We start from the raw sequence: 13,508 nt of genomic DNA, 5'->3' as shown, positions 1-13,508 counted from the left end.
AAACCCACCCCAAATTCCCCCAAATTCCCCCAATCCATCCCAAATTTTCCCAAATCCATCCCAAATTCCCCCAAATTTCCCAAATCCATCCCAAATTCCCCAATTCCCCCAAATCCATCCCAATTTTCCCAAAATTCCCCCAAATCCCCCCAAAATTCCCCGAATTCCCCCAAATCCCTCCCCAAATCCCTCCCCAACCCCATCCCAAATCCCCCCTCACATCAGGAAGTTGTCCAGGAGCGTTGGGTCCTTGTTGATGATCAGTTCCTGCACCTGGGGACACGTGGGGACATCGTGGGGACATCGTGGGGACAGAGCCACCTCCCCCCAAATCCCAATTTCCACCCAAAATCCCGATTTTCCACCCCAAAATCCCAATTTTTTCACCCCAAAATCCCAATTTTCCACCCAAAATCCTGATTTTTCCCCCCAAAATCCCGATTTTTCCACCAAAATCCCGATTTTTCCACCCCAAAATCCTGATTTTTCCACCCAAATCCTGATTTTTCCACCCCAAAATCCCGATTTTTCCACCCCAAAATCCCGATTTTCCACCCCAAAATCCCGATTTTCCACCCAAAATCCTGATTTTCCACCCCAAAATCCCCTTTTATTCCCCAAATCCCACTCATTCCTCCCACAAATCCCCCTTTTTTCCCCCCAAAATCCCATTTTTCCCCCCCAAAATCCCATTTTTCCCCCCCAAAATCCCATTTTTCCCCCCCAAAATCCATTTTTCCCCCAAAATCCCATTTTTTCCCCACTCTCACCTGTTTTAGGATGGTGATTTTTCCCTCATTCCCGATCAGCGCCGCCCTGGTTCAGCAGATCCACAACCTTGGGAAGCAATTTTTACTTTTTTCCCATTTTTTCCCCATTTTTTCCCATTTTTCTCACCCTTTCTGATGTGTTCCTCCCGTCCCTCCCATTCCCATTTTTCCGTTTTTTCTCATTTTCCCGTTTTTCCCGTTTTTTTCCCCATTTTTCTCACCCTTTCCGAGGTGCTCCTCCCGTCATTCCCATTTTTTTCCCATTTTTCCCATTTTTCCCATTTTTCCCGTTTTTTTCCCGTTTTTTTCTCTCACCCTTTCGAGGTGCTCCTCCCGTCATTCCCATTTTTTCCCATTTTTTCCCGTTTTTTTCCCGTTTTTCCCCGTTTTTTCCCTCACCCTTTCCGAGGTGCTCCTCCCGTCATTCCATTTTTCCTCATTTTTCCCGTTTTTTTTCCCGTTTTTTTCCCGTTTTTCCCCCATTTTTCTCTCACCCTTTCCGAGGTGCTCCTCCCGTCATTCCCATTTTTCCCATTTTTCCCATTTTTCCCATTTTTCCCTCACCCTTTCCGAGGTGCTCCTCCCGTCACTCCCATTTTTCCCATTTTTCCCGTTTTTTTTCCCATTTTTCCCGGTTTTTTCCCGTTTTTTCCGGTTTTTCCCTCACCCTTTCCGAGGTGCTCCTCCCGTCATTCCCATTTTTCCATTTTTTCCCATTTTTCCCGTTTTTTCCCGTTTTTTTCCCCATTTTTCTCACCCTTTCCGAGGTGCTCCTCCCGTCATTCCCATTTTTCCCATTTTTCCCGTTTTTTTTTCCCATTTTTTCCCATTTTCTTCCCGTTTTTTTCCCCCATTTTTCTCTCACCCTTTCCGAGGTGCTCCTCCCGTCATTCCCATTTTTCCCATTTTTTCCCGTTTTTTTCCCATTTTTCCCATTTTTCCCGTTTTTTCTCTCACCCTTTCCGAGGTGCTCCTCCCGTCATTCCCATTTTTCCCATTTTTTCCCATTTTTTCCCGTTTTTTTCCCATTTTTTCCCGTTTTTTTTCCCATTTTTTCCCGTTTTTTCCCCATTTTTCCCTCACCCTTTCCGAGGTGCTCCTCCCGTCATTCCCGGGCTCCTCCTCACTGGGGTGGGGGCTGGGCCCCTCCTGGCCCCCGGCCATGGCCCCTGCGGAGACCCCAGACCCTATAGGGACCCTATAGGGACCCTATAGAGACCCCAGACCCTATAGAGACCCCATAGAGACCCCAGACCCCATAGAGACCCCATAGAGACCCCAGACCCTATAGGGACCCCATAGAGACCCCAGACCCTATAGAGACCCCATAGAGACCCCAGACCCCATAGAGACCCCATAGAGACCCCAGACCCTATAGGGACCCCATAGGGACCCCATAGAGACCCCAGACCCTATAGAGACCCTATAGGGACCCCAGACCCCATAGAGACCCTATAGACACCCTATAGGGACCCTATAGAGACCCCAGACCCCATAGAGACCCCAGACCCTATAGAGACCCCATAGAGACCCCAGACCCTATAGGGACCCTATAGAGACCCCAGACCCCATAAAGACCCCAGACCCTATAGAGACCCCATAGGGACCCCAGACCCTATAGAGACCCCCATAGAGATCCTAGAGAGACCCCAGACCCCATAGGGACCCCATAGGGACCCCATAGAGACCACAAAGAGACTCCAGACCCTACAGAGACCCCATAGAGACCCTATAGGAAACCTATAGAGACCCCAGACCCCATAGGGACACTATAGGGACCCCAGACCCCATAGGGACCCCACAGAGACCCCAAAGCCTATAAGGACCGCATACAGACCCTATAGAGACCCAGAGTGAGCTCATAGAGACCCCACAAAGGACCCGGACCCCACAGAGACCCCCCAGCCCCTATAAACCACCCCAGCCCCCACAGACCCCTCCTCACCATCCCCTCCGAGTCCTATAGACCCCGAGCCCCCTCCCCACCCCCCTACAGACCCCACAGACCCCCTATAGACCCCACAGACCCCTATAGATCCCCTAGAGACCCTATAGATCCCCTATAGTCCTCACAAGCCGCGGTCTCTCCCAGTCCTCCAGGCCCTTACAGAGCTCCCGCAGGCTCCGAGCCCCCTCCCCCCAACCCCTAGAGACCCCAAAGACCCCCTATAGAACCTACAGGCTCCCTACAGGCCCCACAGACCCCCTATAGACCCCCACAGATCCCCTATAGCCCTCACAAGCCGCGGTCTCTCCCAGCCCCCCAGGCCCCTCCAGAGCCCCCCCGGTTCCCGCAGGCTCCGAGCCCCCTCCCCACTCCCTATAGACCCCACAGACCCCCGATAGACCCCAGAGACCCCCTAAAGACCCCTACAGACCCACAGACCCCCTATAGATCCCATCCCCCCCCACTCTCTCACCGCCTCCCGCGCGCGCCGCTCCCCCCCCCAACTCCCGCGCCCGGCCACTGACGTCATCAGCGCGCGACGCCGGGGTGAGGGCGTGGCCTCCCCGCGCTGGCCACGCCTCTTTAGTGACGTCACGCCAGCAGAGCGCGCGCGGGACCGCGAGGACAACGTGGTTGGGGGGGGGGAGGGGAAATTTCCCCCACGAGACCCCCCCCCCCCCCCAAAATATCGGGACCCCCCCAGATTCACCCCAAATCCCCCAAAATATCGGGACCACCCCCCCCAAAAAAACCTTTCCACGGAGCCTGAGACCCCCCCCCAAACACTCCTCGAAACCCCCAGACCCCCCAAAATCGAGACCCTCCCCCACCCCTGTGATCCTTTCCCCCCCAATCTGGAACCCCCCAAAAAAAACCCCCACAATTTCACCAAAACCCCCCAAAATAAAAACCCTTCATTTTATTGACCAGAATTTTTTTGAGAAACCCCCCCCCCGCCCCCGCCCCTCACCCCAAAAACCCCTCCCCGCCCCTCCCCCAGGCACTTATCCCCCTCCCATGGGGGAGGGGACACGCTCGGACAGGACCCCAAATGTCCCTTGGGGTCCCTCTCCAGCTTGACCTTCACAACTCCGGCCGGTGGGCAGTGACTGGACAGGACCCCCGAGTGACCCTCAGGGGTCTCTCTCCCCTCTTGACCCCGAAATCTCAGGCCAGTGGGGTGGACAGGAAGACCCCTGAGCGTCCCTTGGGGTCACCCTCCAGCTTGACCCTCACACTCCGGCCGGTGGGCAGTGACTGGACAGGACCCCCCGAGTGTCCCTCAGGGGTCTCTCTCCCTCTTGACCCTGATGTCCCCGGCCAGCAGGCAGTGACCACTGCTCGGACAAGACCCCCGAGTGTCCCTCAGGGGTCCCTCTCCTCTTGACCCTGACGTCTCCGGCCAGGATGGCGGCGATCTCCCCCTGCATGAAGGCCCAGGGCAGTCCGGAGCCGGCCAGGGGGCAGCGGCCTCCGCTGGGGCAGTGCACGGCGCTGCCGGGCCCGCGGGCCCGGATGGCTCTGCGGGCGCAGGGGAAGCAGAAGCGGTGCCGGGGCACGGCCGGGCACTGCACGAAGTGCGTGTCCTCCAGCAGCCTCCGGCAGCGCCCGCAGCTCAGCGCCTCGCCCGCCACCACCCGCGCCTCGGGGGACGCTTTGCGACGTCGCCTCGGCGGCGGCGACAGCGGCGACAGCGGCGACAGGAGAGGTGACAGCGCTGCTGCTGCGGCAGCGCCTCGGGGGGACGGCGGGTGGCGGAAAAAACGCACGGACTCGGTGAAAAGTTCGGCCAGCAGCCTCCACTCGCCGCTGCCCTGGCGCTTCTCGTACTCCAGGTATTTGTAGCCCGAGGAGATGGATTTGCCCGGAGCTCTCAGGCAGTCCTGGAACATCCTGCGGGCCAAGCCCAGCGCTCCGTACACGCTGCCGGAGCCGCACGGGTACTCGGCGAACAAACGCAGCTCGAAGTCGCCACCGGCGCCGGGGGCCGCCTCGGGGGGCGGCGTCGAAGGCCAGGACCCTCCCCACGAGCGCGTGGTCCTTGCGGAAGCGAACGGCGAACGGGGCGCAGCCCGCCAGCACCGAGAGGCGCTCCCGAACCGCCCGCGGCTTGCCCGGCCACGCCTCGGCCAGCGCCGCGCTCAGCGCCGCGGGGACAGCCGGGGACACCGCCGGAGGGGTGGCCTGGTGGCCACCGTCAGTCCCCTCCGAGGTGAGCCGGCCGCACGAGGCCTCGCTCAGCTCCGCGGGGACACTCGGGGACAAACGCCAGGGTGTCGCGGTGGCGGCTCAGCTCCGCGGGGACACTCGGGGACAACGCCCGGGTGGCGCTGGCGTGGTGGTGGCGGCGGCGCTCGGCGCCCCCAAAGGTGACACGGCTGCCCAAGGCCTCGCTCAGCCCCGCGGGGACGCTTGGGGACACGTCCAGTGGCACGGTGACATCGCGGTGGTGGCGGCGCGGGTGGCGCTCGGTGACATCCGAGGTGACGCGGCCATGGAGGGCGTCACTGAGCTCCGCGGGGACACTCGGGGGACAACGCCAGGGTGTCACGGTGGCGGCTCAGCTCCGCGGGGACACTCGGGGACACGTCCCGTGCCGGTGGCAGCGCCGCGGTGACATCGCGGTGGTGGCGGCGGCGCAGGCGGCGCTCGGGAGGTGACGCGGCCACACAAGGCCTGGCTCAGCTCCTTGGGGACACTCGGGGACAGGTTGGTGGCCTCGTGGTGGCCCCAGGTGCTCTCTGAGGTGATGTGACCACACAGAGCCTCCCTCAGCTCCTTGGGGACACTCGGTGACAGTGACAGGTTGGTGGCCTCGTGGTGGCCCCGCAGGCGATGCTCGGTGCACAGAGCTCTCTCAGCTCCTTGGGGACACTCGGTGACAGTGACAGGTTTGGTGGCCTCGTGGTGGCCCCGCAGGTGGCGTGCAGCGGCCAGCAGCAGCTCCACTCGGCCGGCGCCCTCGAAGTTGACGCAGCCGCGGCACACGGCCTGGCTGAAGTCGCCCACCACGGCCCAGGGCGGCTTGGGCAGCTCGCACAGGTGGCACCACTGGCGACGCCACGCCATGGCACGGCCACCGGGTACCGGGCACGGCCACCGGGCACCGGGCACGGCCACCGGGCACAGCCGGGGCTCAGCTGGGAGCAGGGGGGGACACAGAGGGGACACGTGTAGGATGTGGCTTGGGGACAGCCGGCTGGCACTGGGACACCTCAGGGACCCCCCTCTCAAAATAGGGACACCTCAGGGACCTCCCCTGGCACTGGGACCCCTCAGGGATCCCCCCCTTAACTCAGGGACCCCTCAGGGACCCCCCCCCCCCCAGCACTGGGACCCCTGGGGACCTCTCAGGGACCCCCCTCAATTCAGGGACCCTTCAGGGACCTGCCCTGGTACTGGGACCCCTCAGGGACCCCCCCCCCTTAACTCAGGGACCCCCCCCAGCACTGGGACCCCCTCAGGGACCTCCCCTGGCACTGGGACCCCTGGGAACCCCTCACGGACCCCTCAGGGACCCTCTCTGGTACAGAGACCCCCTCTCAAAACAGGGACTTCCCCCGAGACCCCTCATGGATCCCAACCTGGTATTAGGACCCCCCCCCTCAAAACAGGGATCACCCCCTCAGCACTGGGACCCCTCAGCGACCCCCCCTGCCCACAGACCCCCCCCTCAAAGAACCCCCTTTCCCTCATCCCCCCCTTTTTCTCTCCCTCTCCCCCGTTCCCGGTACGAACCGGCCGCCTCAGAGGGGCCGCGGCAGCGGCGGGACGGGAGGGGCGGGAATGACACTGCGCATGCGCCGGGCTGAGACCGCGCACGGCGCTGTGGGCGTGGTCACGTATGGCGTGGGGGCGTGGTCACACACTGTATGTAGATTAAGTGGGCGTGGTTATGGAACCCCCGCCCCCACTGGCTCCTCAGGCCTTGCTACCCCCGGGGGGGGGGGGGGGGTTTGGGTGCCCCCTCCCCAAATTAAGGATCTCATTTCCAACCCCTGCAGACACGGGGGCTCCTTTGTCCACCCCCTCCCCGGTGTCCCCGTCCCTTCCCGGTGTCCCCGTCCCTTCCCGGTGTCCCCCGTCCTACCCACCCTCCCCTGCAGTTTGGTGTCCCCCTCTCCCAATGTCCCATCTCGGGGTCCGTGTCCCCCTTTCCCTGGGTCTGTCCCCGCTCCTCGTGTCCCTCTCGGTGTCCCCGTCCCCTCCTCAGGCTCTGTTGTCCCGTCCCCTGTACCCTCCCCTCTCCCCGAACATGGTACGGTCCGAGCCACGCCCCATTTGAAGCCTCGTCCAATCAGCGTCGCCTCTGCGCTTTGGCCACGCCCCCCCCCGCGCGAGCCACGGGCAGCGAGGTGCGAAGGCGGGGGGGGGAGTCCCGGGACCCCCCCCCCCCAAAATTGGGACCCCCCCCCACCCCAAAAATTGGGACCTATCCCAAAATTGGGACCCCTCCCCAAAACTGAGCCCCCAGCCCAAATATTGGGAGCCCGAAATTTGCACCCTCAAAAAGCCCCCAAGGCCTGGAACGACCCCAATTCCAGGGCCTGGGAATGGCCCCAAAACTGGGACCCCCCCCCCCACCCCAAAATTGGGACCCCGCCCCAAAACTCAATTGGGACCCCCACCCCAAAAAATTGGGACCCCTCCCCAAAATTTGGACTCCCCAAAAAGCCTCCAAGGCCCGGGACCACCCCAATTCCAGGGCCTGGGAATGGCCCCAAAACTGGGATCCCCCACCCCAAAATTGGGACCCCGCCCCAAAACTCAACTGGGACCCCCACCCGAAAAAATTGAGACCCCTCCCCAAAATTTGGAACCTCCCCAAAAACGTCCCGAGGGCCTGGGAGTCCCCCTGGATCCTCTTGGGCCTGGGACCACCCCAATTCCAAGGCCTGGGAATGGTCCCCAAAACTGGGACCCCACCCCAAAATTGGGACCCCCCGACCCCAAAACTGAGACCCCCAAATTTCCGCCCCCCCTCCAGGATCCTCCTGGGTTTGGGATCTGCGGGGTCTTGGATTTAATTCCAGGTTCGGGACCCCTCCCCAAAAAGAGCCGGGACCCCCCCCCCAAAAAAAAGGGGGCGGGACCCCCCCCCCAAAAAAAGGGGGCGGGACCCCCCCCAAAAAAAAGGGGGCGGGACCCCCCCCCTCCCCGCAGGATGGAGCCCCCGACCTGCGGCAGCCCCGGAGAGTGGCACCGGTGAGGGGGGGACACACCTGGGACACACCTGGCGCCCCTAATGTCCCTCCCCAATGTCCCCCAATGTCCCCAATGTCCCCAATGTCCCCAATGTCCCCAATGTCCCCAATGTCCCCAGTGTCCCCAGTGTCCCCAATGTCCCCCAATGTCCCCCAATGTCCCCAAATGTCCCCCAGTCCCCCCAATGTCCCCAATGTCCCCCAATGTCCCCAATCCCCCCAGTGTCCCCAGTGTCCCCAATGTCCCCCAATCCCCCCAATGTCCCAATGTCCCCCAATGTCCCCAATGTCCCCAATGTCCCCGATGTCCCCAATGTCCCCATTGTCCCCCAATGTCCCCAATGTCCCCAATGTCCCCCCAATGTCCCCAATGTCCCCAATGTCCCCCAATGTCCCCAATGTCCCCAATGTCCCCCAATGTCCCCCAATGTCCCCCAATGTCCCCAATGTCCCCAATGTCCCCAATGTCCCCCAATGTCCCCCAATGTCCCCGATGTCCCCAATGTCCCCAATGTCCCCCAATGTCCCCAGTGTCCCCAATCCCCCCTGTGTCCCCAATGTCCCCAGTGTCCCCAGTGTCCCCAATGTCCCCCAATGCCCCCAGTGTCCCCAATGTCCCCTCACTGTCCCCACTGTCCCCAATGTCCCCAATGTCCCCAATCCCCCCAGTGTCCCCAGTGTCCCCAATGTCCCCACTGTCCACAATGTCCCCAATCCCCCCAGTGTCCCCAGTGTCCCCAATGTCCCCAATGTCCCCCAGGTCGCCCCGGGACTGGCGATCGCTGCTCCCCGAGCTGGCCCAGATGGTGCCGTGGCCCCGCGGTGGGGGAGGGGGACACTCCGAGGTACGGGGGGGGGGGGGACATTGGGGACATCGAGGGGACATCGAGGGGACACCGGGGAGGACATTGGGGACATCGGGGGGGACACGGGGGGGGACACCAGAGCACTGGGGACAGCGATGGGGACAGAGGGGGGTGGGGAGGTGACCCCCCCCCATTGTCCCCTCCCCCCCCAAATGTCCCCAATGTCCCCCCCCACCCCGTTGTCCCCTCCCCCAGGTCCAGGTGTTACAGAACGTTCTGGGTTACCTGGAGTTCCTGCACGAGCGCGTGCGGGCGGCGCGAGCGGCCGCAGGTGAGGCCGGGACCCCTCCCCCCCAAAATTTTGGGACCCCTCCCCCCCAAAATTCTGGGACCCCTCCCCCCCAAAATTCTGGGGGGACCCCTCCCCCCCCAAACCTTCCAGACCCCTCCCCCCCCCCAAAAAAAAATTCCTCCGTTTATTCAAAGCTCCCCAAAATCCTTTAAAGCCCTCCCAGACTCACCCCAGAATTTTGGGACCCCTCCCCCAATTTCTGGGACCCCTCCCCAATTTTTGGGACCTCCCCCCAATTTATGGGACCCCCTCCCCAATTTCTGGGACCCCTCCCCAATTTTTGGGACCCCCCTCAAAGCTCCCAGACCCCTCCCAAAACCCTTTAGAGGCTCCAAATCCTTCCCCGACCTCTCCCAATTTTTGGGACCCCCTCCCCAATTTTTGGGACCCCCTCCTCAATTTTGAGATCCCTCCCCACATTTAGGATCCTTCCCCAATTTAGGGACCCCCTCCCCAAATTATCCAGACCCCAAAATTTCCTTTTTAGACCCCCCAAAAAACCCCAAAATTTCCTTTAGACCCCCCCAAAAAGCCCAAAATTTTATTTAAACCCCCCCAAAAAAACCCCAAAATTTCCTTTAGACCCCCCCAAAATCCCCTTTGCCCCCCCCAGGCCTCCCCTCGGAGCCGCCCCCCCCCCAGCCCTGGGGACACCGAGCCCAGGTCGGGACATTTGGGGACATTTGGGGACATTTTGGGGACATTTTGGGGACATTTTGGGGACATTTGGGGACATTTGGGGACGTTTTGGGGCTTTTTTTGAGGGAAAATTTGGGTGGATTTGGGGGAAAAATTCGGGTTTTTTTTTTCAGCGAAAATTTTGTGTCTTTTGAGGGAAAATTTTGGGGTTTTGGGGAGAATTTTGCGGGGTTTGGGGGAGAAATTTTGGGGTTTTTTGGGGGTGAAATTTCGAGGGGGTTTTGGGGGATTTTCGACGGGAAATTTTGGGTTTTTTTGGGTAAAATTTCGAGAGGTTTTTGGGCATTTTCGACGGGAAATTTTTGGGGTTTTTGGGGTGAAATGTCGAGGGCTTTTGGGGGATTTTCGACGGGATTTTTTTTTTTTTTTTGGGTTTTTCAGAGGGAAATTTCGAAATTTTTGAATAATTTTTTTTTTAAATTTATTTTTTTTTAATTTTTTTTTTGGGGGGGGAGGGTGTTGAGATTTTCGATCACAATTTTGGGGTCTCCCCCCCCCTCCCACCCCCTCCCAACTCCAGGGATGAAGAAGATGAGGAAGAGGAGGAGGAGGAGGAGGAGGAAGAGGGGGACACCAGTCCCTGGCTCTGCCAAACTGGGCCGGACTGGGAGGCGCTGGGAGCGCCCTGGGGGGGGTCCCTGAGCCCCCCCCAGCCCCGGGGGGGGGTCCTGGGGCTCAGCCCCTCCCTGCTCGCCCCCCCGGACCCCCCGAGCCCCCCGAGGGCGTCGTCAGAGGTGGGGGAGGGAAAATTCTTTTTTTTTTTTTTTTTTTTTTTTTTTTTTAGGAAATTTTTAGGAAAAAAATTTGGTTTTTTAATGGTTTTTTTTTGGGGGGGGGTTTAGCGGGAATTTTGGTGAAATTCGGGGTTTTTGGGGGTTTTTTTGAGGAATTTTGGGGAAAAATTTGGGCTTTTTTTTGGTTTTTTTTAATATTTTTTTGGTGGTTTTTTGGGGGGGGGGGTTTAGCGGGAATTTTGGTGAAATTTGTTGTTTTTTTCTTTTTTTTTGGAGGGGATTCGGGTGGTTGGGAGGAAATTTGTGGGACTTGGGGATTCCGGGTGAGATTTTTGGGGGGTTTGGGGGATTTTAGGGAGGTTTTTTTGGAGAGAAATCGAGGGATTTTCTTTGGGAGATTGGGGTGAAATTTGGGGTTTGAGAGGAAATTTGGAGGAAATTTGTGGGGTTTGGGTTTGGTTTTTTTGGGAAGTTTTAGGGGGGAATTTTGGGATTTTTTTGGAGGGGGGAGCTGGGAGATTTTGGGGAATTTTTAGGGTTTTTTAGGGGGATTTTTTTAGGGTTTTTTTGGTGGGAAATTTGGGATTTTTTTTTGAATTTTTGAGGGGGATTTTTTTTTTTTTTTTTTTTTTTTTTTTTGTCACCTCCCCCCTCCCCAGTGTCACTTTGTGTCCCCTCCCCCCCCCAGAGCTGTTCCCGGATGCTCAGCTCAGCCCCCAGGTGGGTGCGGCCCCCTCCCCCACCCGCTGTCACCCCCGGTGTCACCTCCCCTTCAGTGCCACCCTCGATGTCACCCCAGTGTCACCAGTGTCACCTCCCCATCAATGCCACTCCCAGTGTCACCTCCCTCCCCTCATTGTCACCCTCAATGCCACCCTCAGTGCCACCCCAATGCCACTCCCAGTGTCACCTCCCTCCCCCCAGTGTCACCCCAGTGTCACCCTCAGTGTCACCAGTGCCACCTCCCCATCAATGCCACCCCAGTGCCACTCCCAGTGTCACCTCCCTCCCCTCAGTGTCACCCCAGTGCCACCCTCAGTGCCACCTTCAATGCCACCCTTGATGTCACCCCGGTGTCACCTCCATCCTCTCAGTGTCACCCCATTGTCACCCCGGTGTTACCCCAGTGTCACCCCCGGTGTCACTCCAATGTCACCCCGGTGCCACCTCCCTGTCCCCGCAGGACCCGGCGGGCTCCGGTGGCCCCGAGAGGAGCCGGGGGGGGACCCGCGGCCGGGGACAAGGACAGGGACAGGGACAAGGACAAGGACAGGGACAGGGACAAGGACAGGGACAAGGACAGGGACAAGGACAGGGACAGGGACAAGGACAAGGACAAGGACAGGGACAAGGACAGGGACAAGGACAGGGACAAGGACAGGGACAGGGACAAGGACAAGGACAAGGACAGGGACAAGGACAGGGACAAGGACAAGGACAGGGACAGGGACAAGGACAGGGACAGGGACAGGGGCGTCCCCGGAAGCGCAAGTGCGTCAATGGATTCATCATGTTCTGTCGTGTGAACCGGCGGGAGTACATGAGGTGACACCTGGGGACACCTGGGGACATTGGGGACACCTGGGGGATTGGGGACAATGGGGAGAATGGGGACATTGGGGACAGCCGGGACAGCGGGGGGATTGGGGACATTGGGGGGATTGAGGGGATTGGGGACAATGGGGAGAATGGGGACATTGGGGACATTGGGGACATTGGGGACGTCATGGGGACATTGGGGACAATGGGGAGAATGGGGACTTTGGGGACATTGGGGACATTGGGGACAATGGGAACACTGGGGGATATTGGGAGTGTTGGGGACATTGGGGACACTGGGGGGATTTGGGACATTGGGGGGGATTTGGGACATTGGGGGGGATTTGGGACATTGGGGACACTGGGGACAATGGGGACATTGGGGACATTGGGGGGGATTTGGGACATTTGGGACACGGGGACAATGGGGGGGGGGGGTCCTTGGGGACACCTGAGGACCCCGGGGAGGGGACACGGGGACACCTCCGGGGTGGGGGGGGGTGGGGTGTTGGTGACACCGAGGTGACACTGAGGTGACACTGAGGTGACACTGAGGTGACAGCGCCATCCCCGGGCTCACCTCCACGGCGGCCACGCGGGACCTGGCCCAGCTCTGGCGCAGCCTCGACCCCGACGAGCGCCGCCCCTACTGGTTTGTACTGGTTTATACTGGTCTGGACTGGTTTATACTGGTCTATGCTGTTTGTACCAATCTGTACTGGTTTATACTGGTCTGTACTGGTTTATACTGGTCTGTACTGGTTTATACTGGTCTGTGCTGTTTGTACCAATTTGTACTGGTTTATACTGGTCTGTACTGGTCTATACTGGTTTATACCGGTCTATACTGGTTTATACTGGTCTGTACTGGTTAATACCGGTCTATACTGGTCTGTACTGGTCTATACTGGTTTATACTGGTCTGTACTGGTCTATACTGGTTTATACCGGTCTGTACTGGTCTATACTGGTTTATACCGGTCTATACTGGTTTATACTGGTCTGTACTGGTCCCCAGCCGGCGCGCGCGGCGCTTCAGCCTCCAGCACGACCGGATGGTGCGGCCGGACCGGGGCAGCGACAGCGACAGCGACGGCGACAGCGCCACCACCCCGCTGCGACTGCTGCTGGCGGCGCATGCGCGGCCCGGGGCCCCCGAGTGACACCTGGCGACACCTGGGGACACCTGGGGACAGTCTGGTGTCACCTCCAGGGTGCTGTCCCCATCCCAGTTTGTGTCCCCGTCCCAGTTTGTGTCCCCATTGAATTCTTGTCCCCATCGTGTCCCAGTTCCTGTCCCCATCCCAGTTCCTGTCCCAGTTCGTGTCCCCATTGCGTCCCTGTCCCCACCCCAGTTTGTTTCCCCATCCCAGTTTGTGTCCCCATACTGGTCCCAGTCCCTGTCCCCACTGAAGTGTCCCCATCGTGTCCCTGTCCCAGTTCGTGTCCCTGTCCC

At 59.7% G+C, this 13,508-nt stretch overlaps 2 protein-coding genes and 1 long non-coding RNA gene across 4 annotated transcripts; 1 reads left to right on the top strand and 2 right to left on the bottom strand.

Annotated features, from left to right (window-relative positions):
• Positions 1-222: 222 nt before the first annotated feature.
• Positions 223-3,234, bottom strand: LOC148220542 (uncharacterized). Of its 2 annotated transcripts, XR_015798745.1 has the most exons (4): positions 3,191-3,234; positions 1,854-1,939; positions 771-837; positions 223-273 (listed from the first exon to the last, which is right to left on the bottom strand). It is a non-coding gene; the product is annotated as an uncharacterized LOC148220542 (long non-coding RNA). The 2 variants fall into 2 exon arrangements; XR_015798744.1 differs by lacking the exon at positions 3,191-3,234 and having other exon boundaries at positions 1,854-2,005.
• Positions 3,235-3,950: 716 nt separating this feature from the next.
• LOC106864442 (interferon regulatory factor 2-binding protein 1-like) lies at positions 3,951-5,787 on the bottom strand. The gene is made up of 3 exons (XM_088155149.1): positions 5,390-5,787; positions 4,986-5,243; positions 3,951-4,758 (listed from the first exon to the last, which is right to left on the bottom strand). Exons 1-3 carry the CDS (start codon positions 5,785-5,787, stop codon positions 3,951-3,953), a joined length of 1,464 nt encoding a protein of 487 aa, XP_088011275.1.
• Positions 5,788-6,504: 717 nt separating this feature from the next.
• Positions 6,505-13,271, top strand: MEIOSIN (meiosis initiator). Its single transcript, XM_088155148.1, has 6 exons — positions 6,505-6,560; positions 8,683-8,767; positions 8,984-9,059; positions 10,308-10,390; positions 11,793-12,058; positions 13,071-13,271. Exons 1-6 carry the CDS (start codon positions 6,505-6,507, stop codon positions 13,213-13,215), a joined length of 711 nt encoding a protein of 236 aa, XP_088011274.1. The 3' UTR covers positions 13,216-13,271.
• The last annotated feature ends 237 nt before the right edge of the window (positions 13,272-13,508 follow it).

This window comes from Sturnus vulgaris, chromosome 35 (genome assembly GCF_052056855.1).
Source record: "Sturnus vulgaris isolate bStuVul1 chromosome 35, bStuVul1.hap1, whole genome shotgun sequence".
In the NCBI taxonomy this organism is placed as follows: Eukaryota; Metazoa; Chordata; class Aves; order Passeriformes; family Sturnidae; genus Sturnus; species Sturnus vulgaris.
The sequence above is the reverse complement of the archived record's forward strand: the minus strand, read 5'-3'. Positions and strand labels throughout refer to the sequence as shown.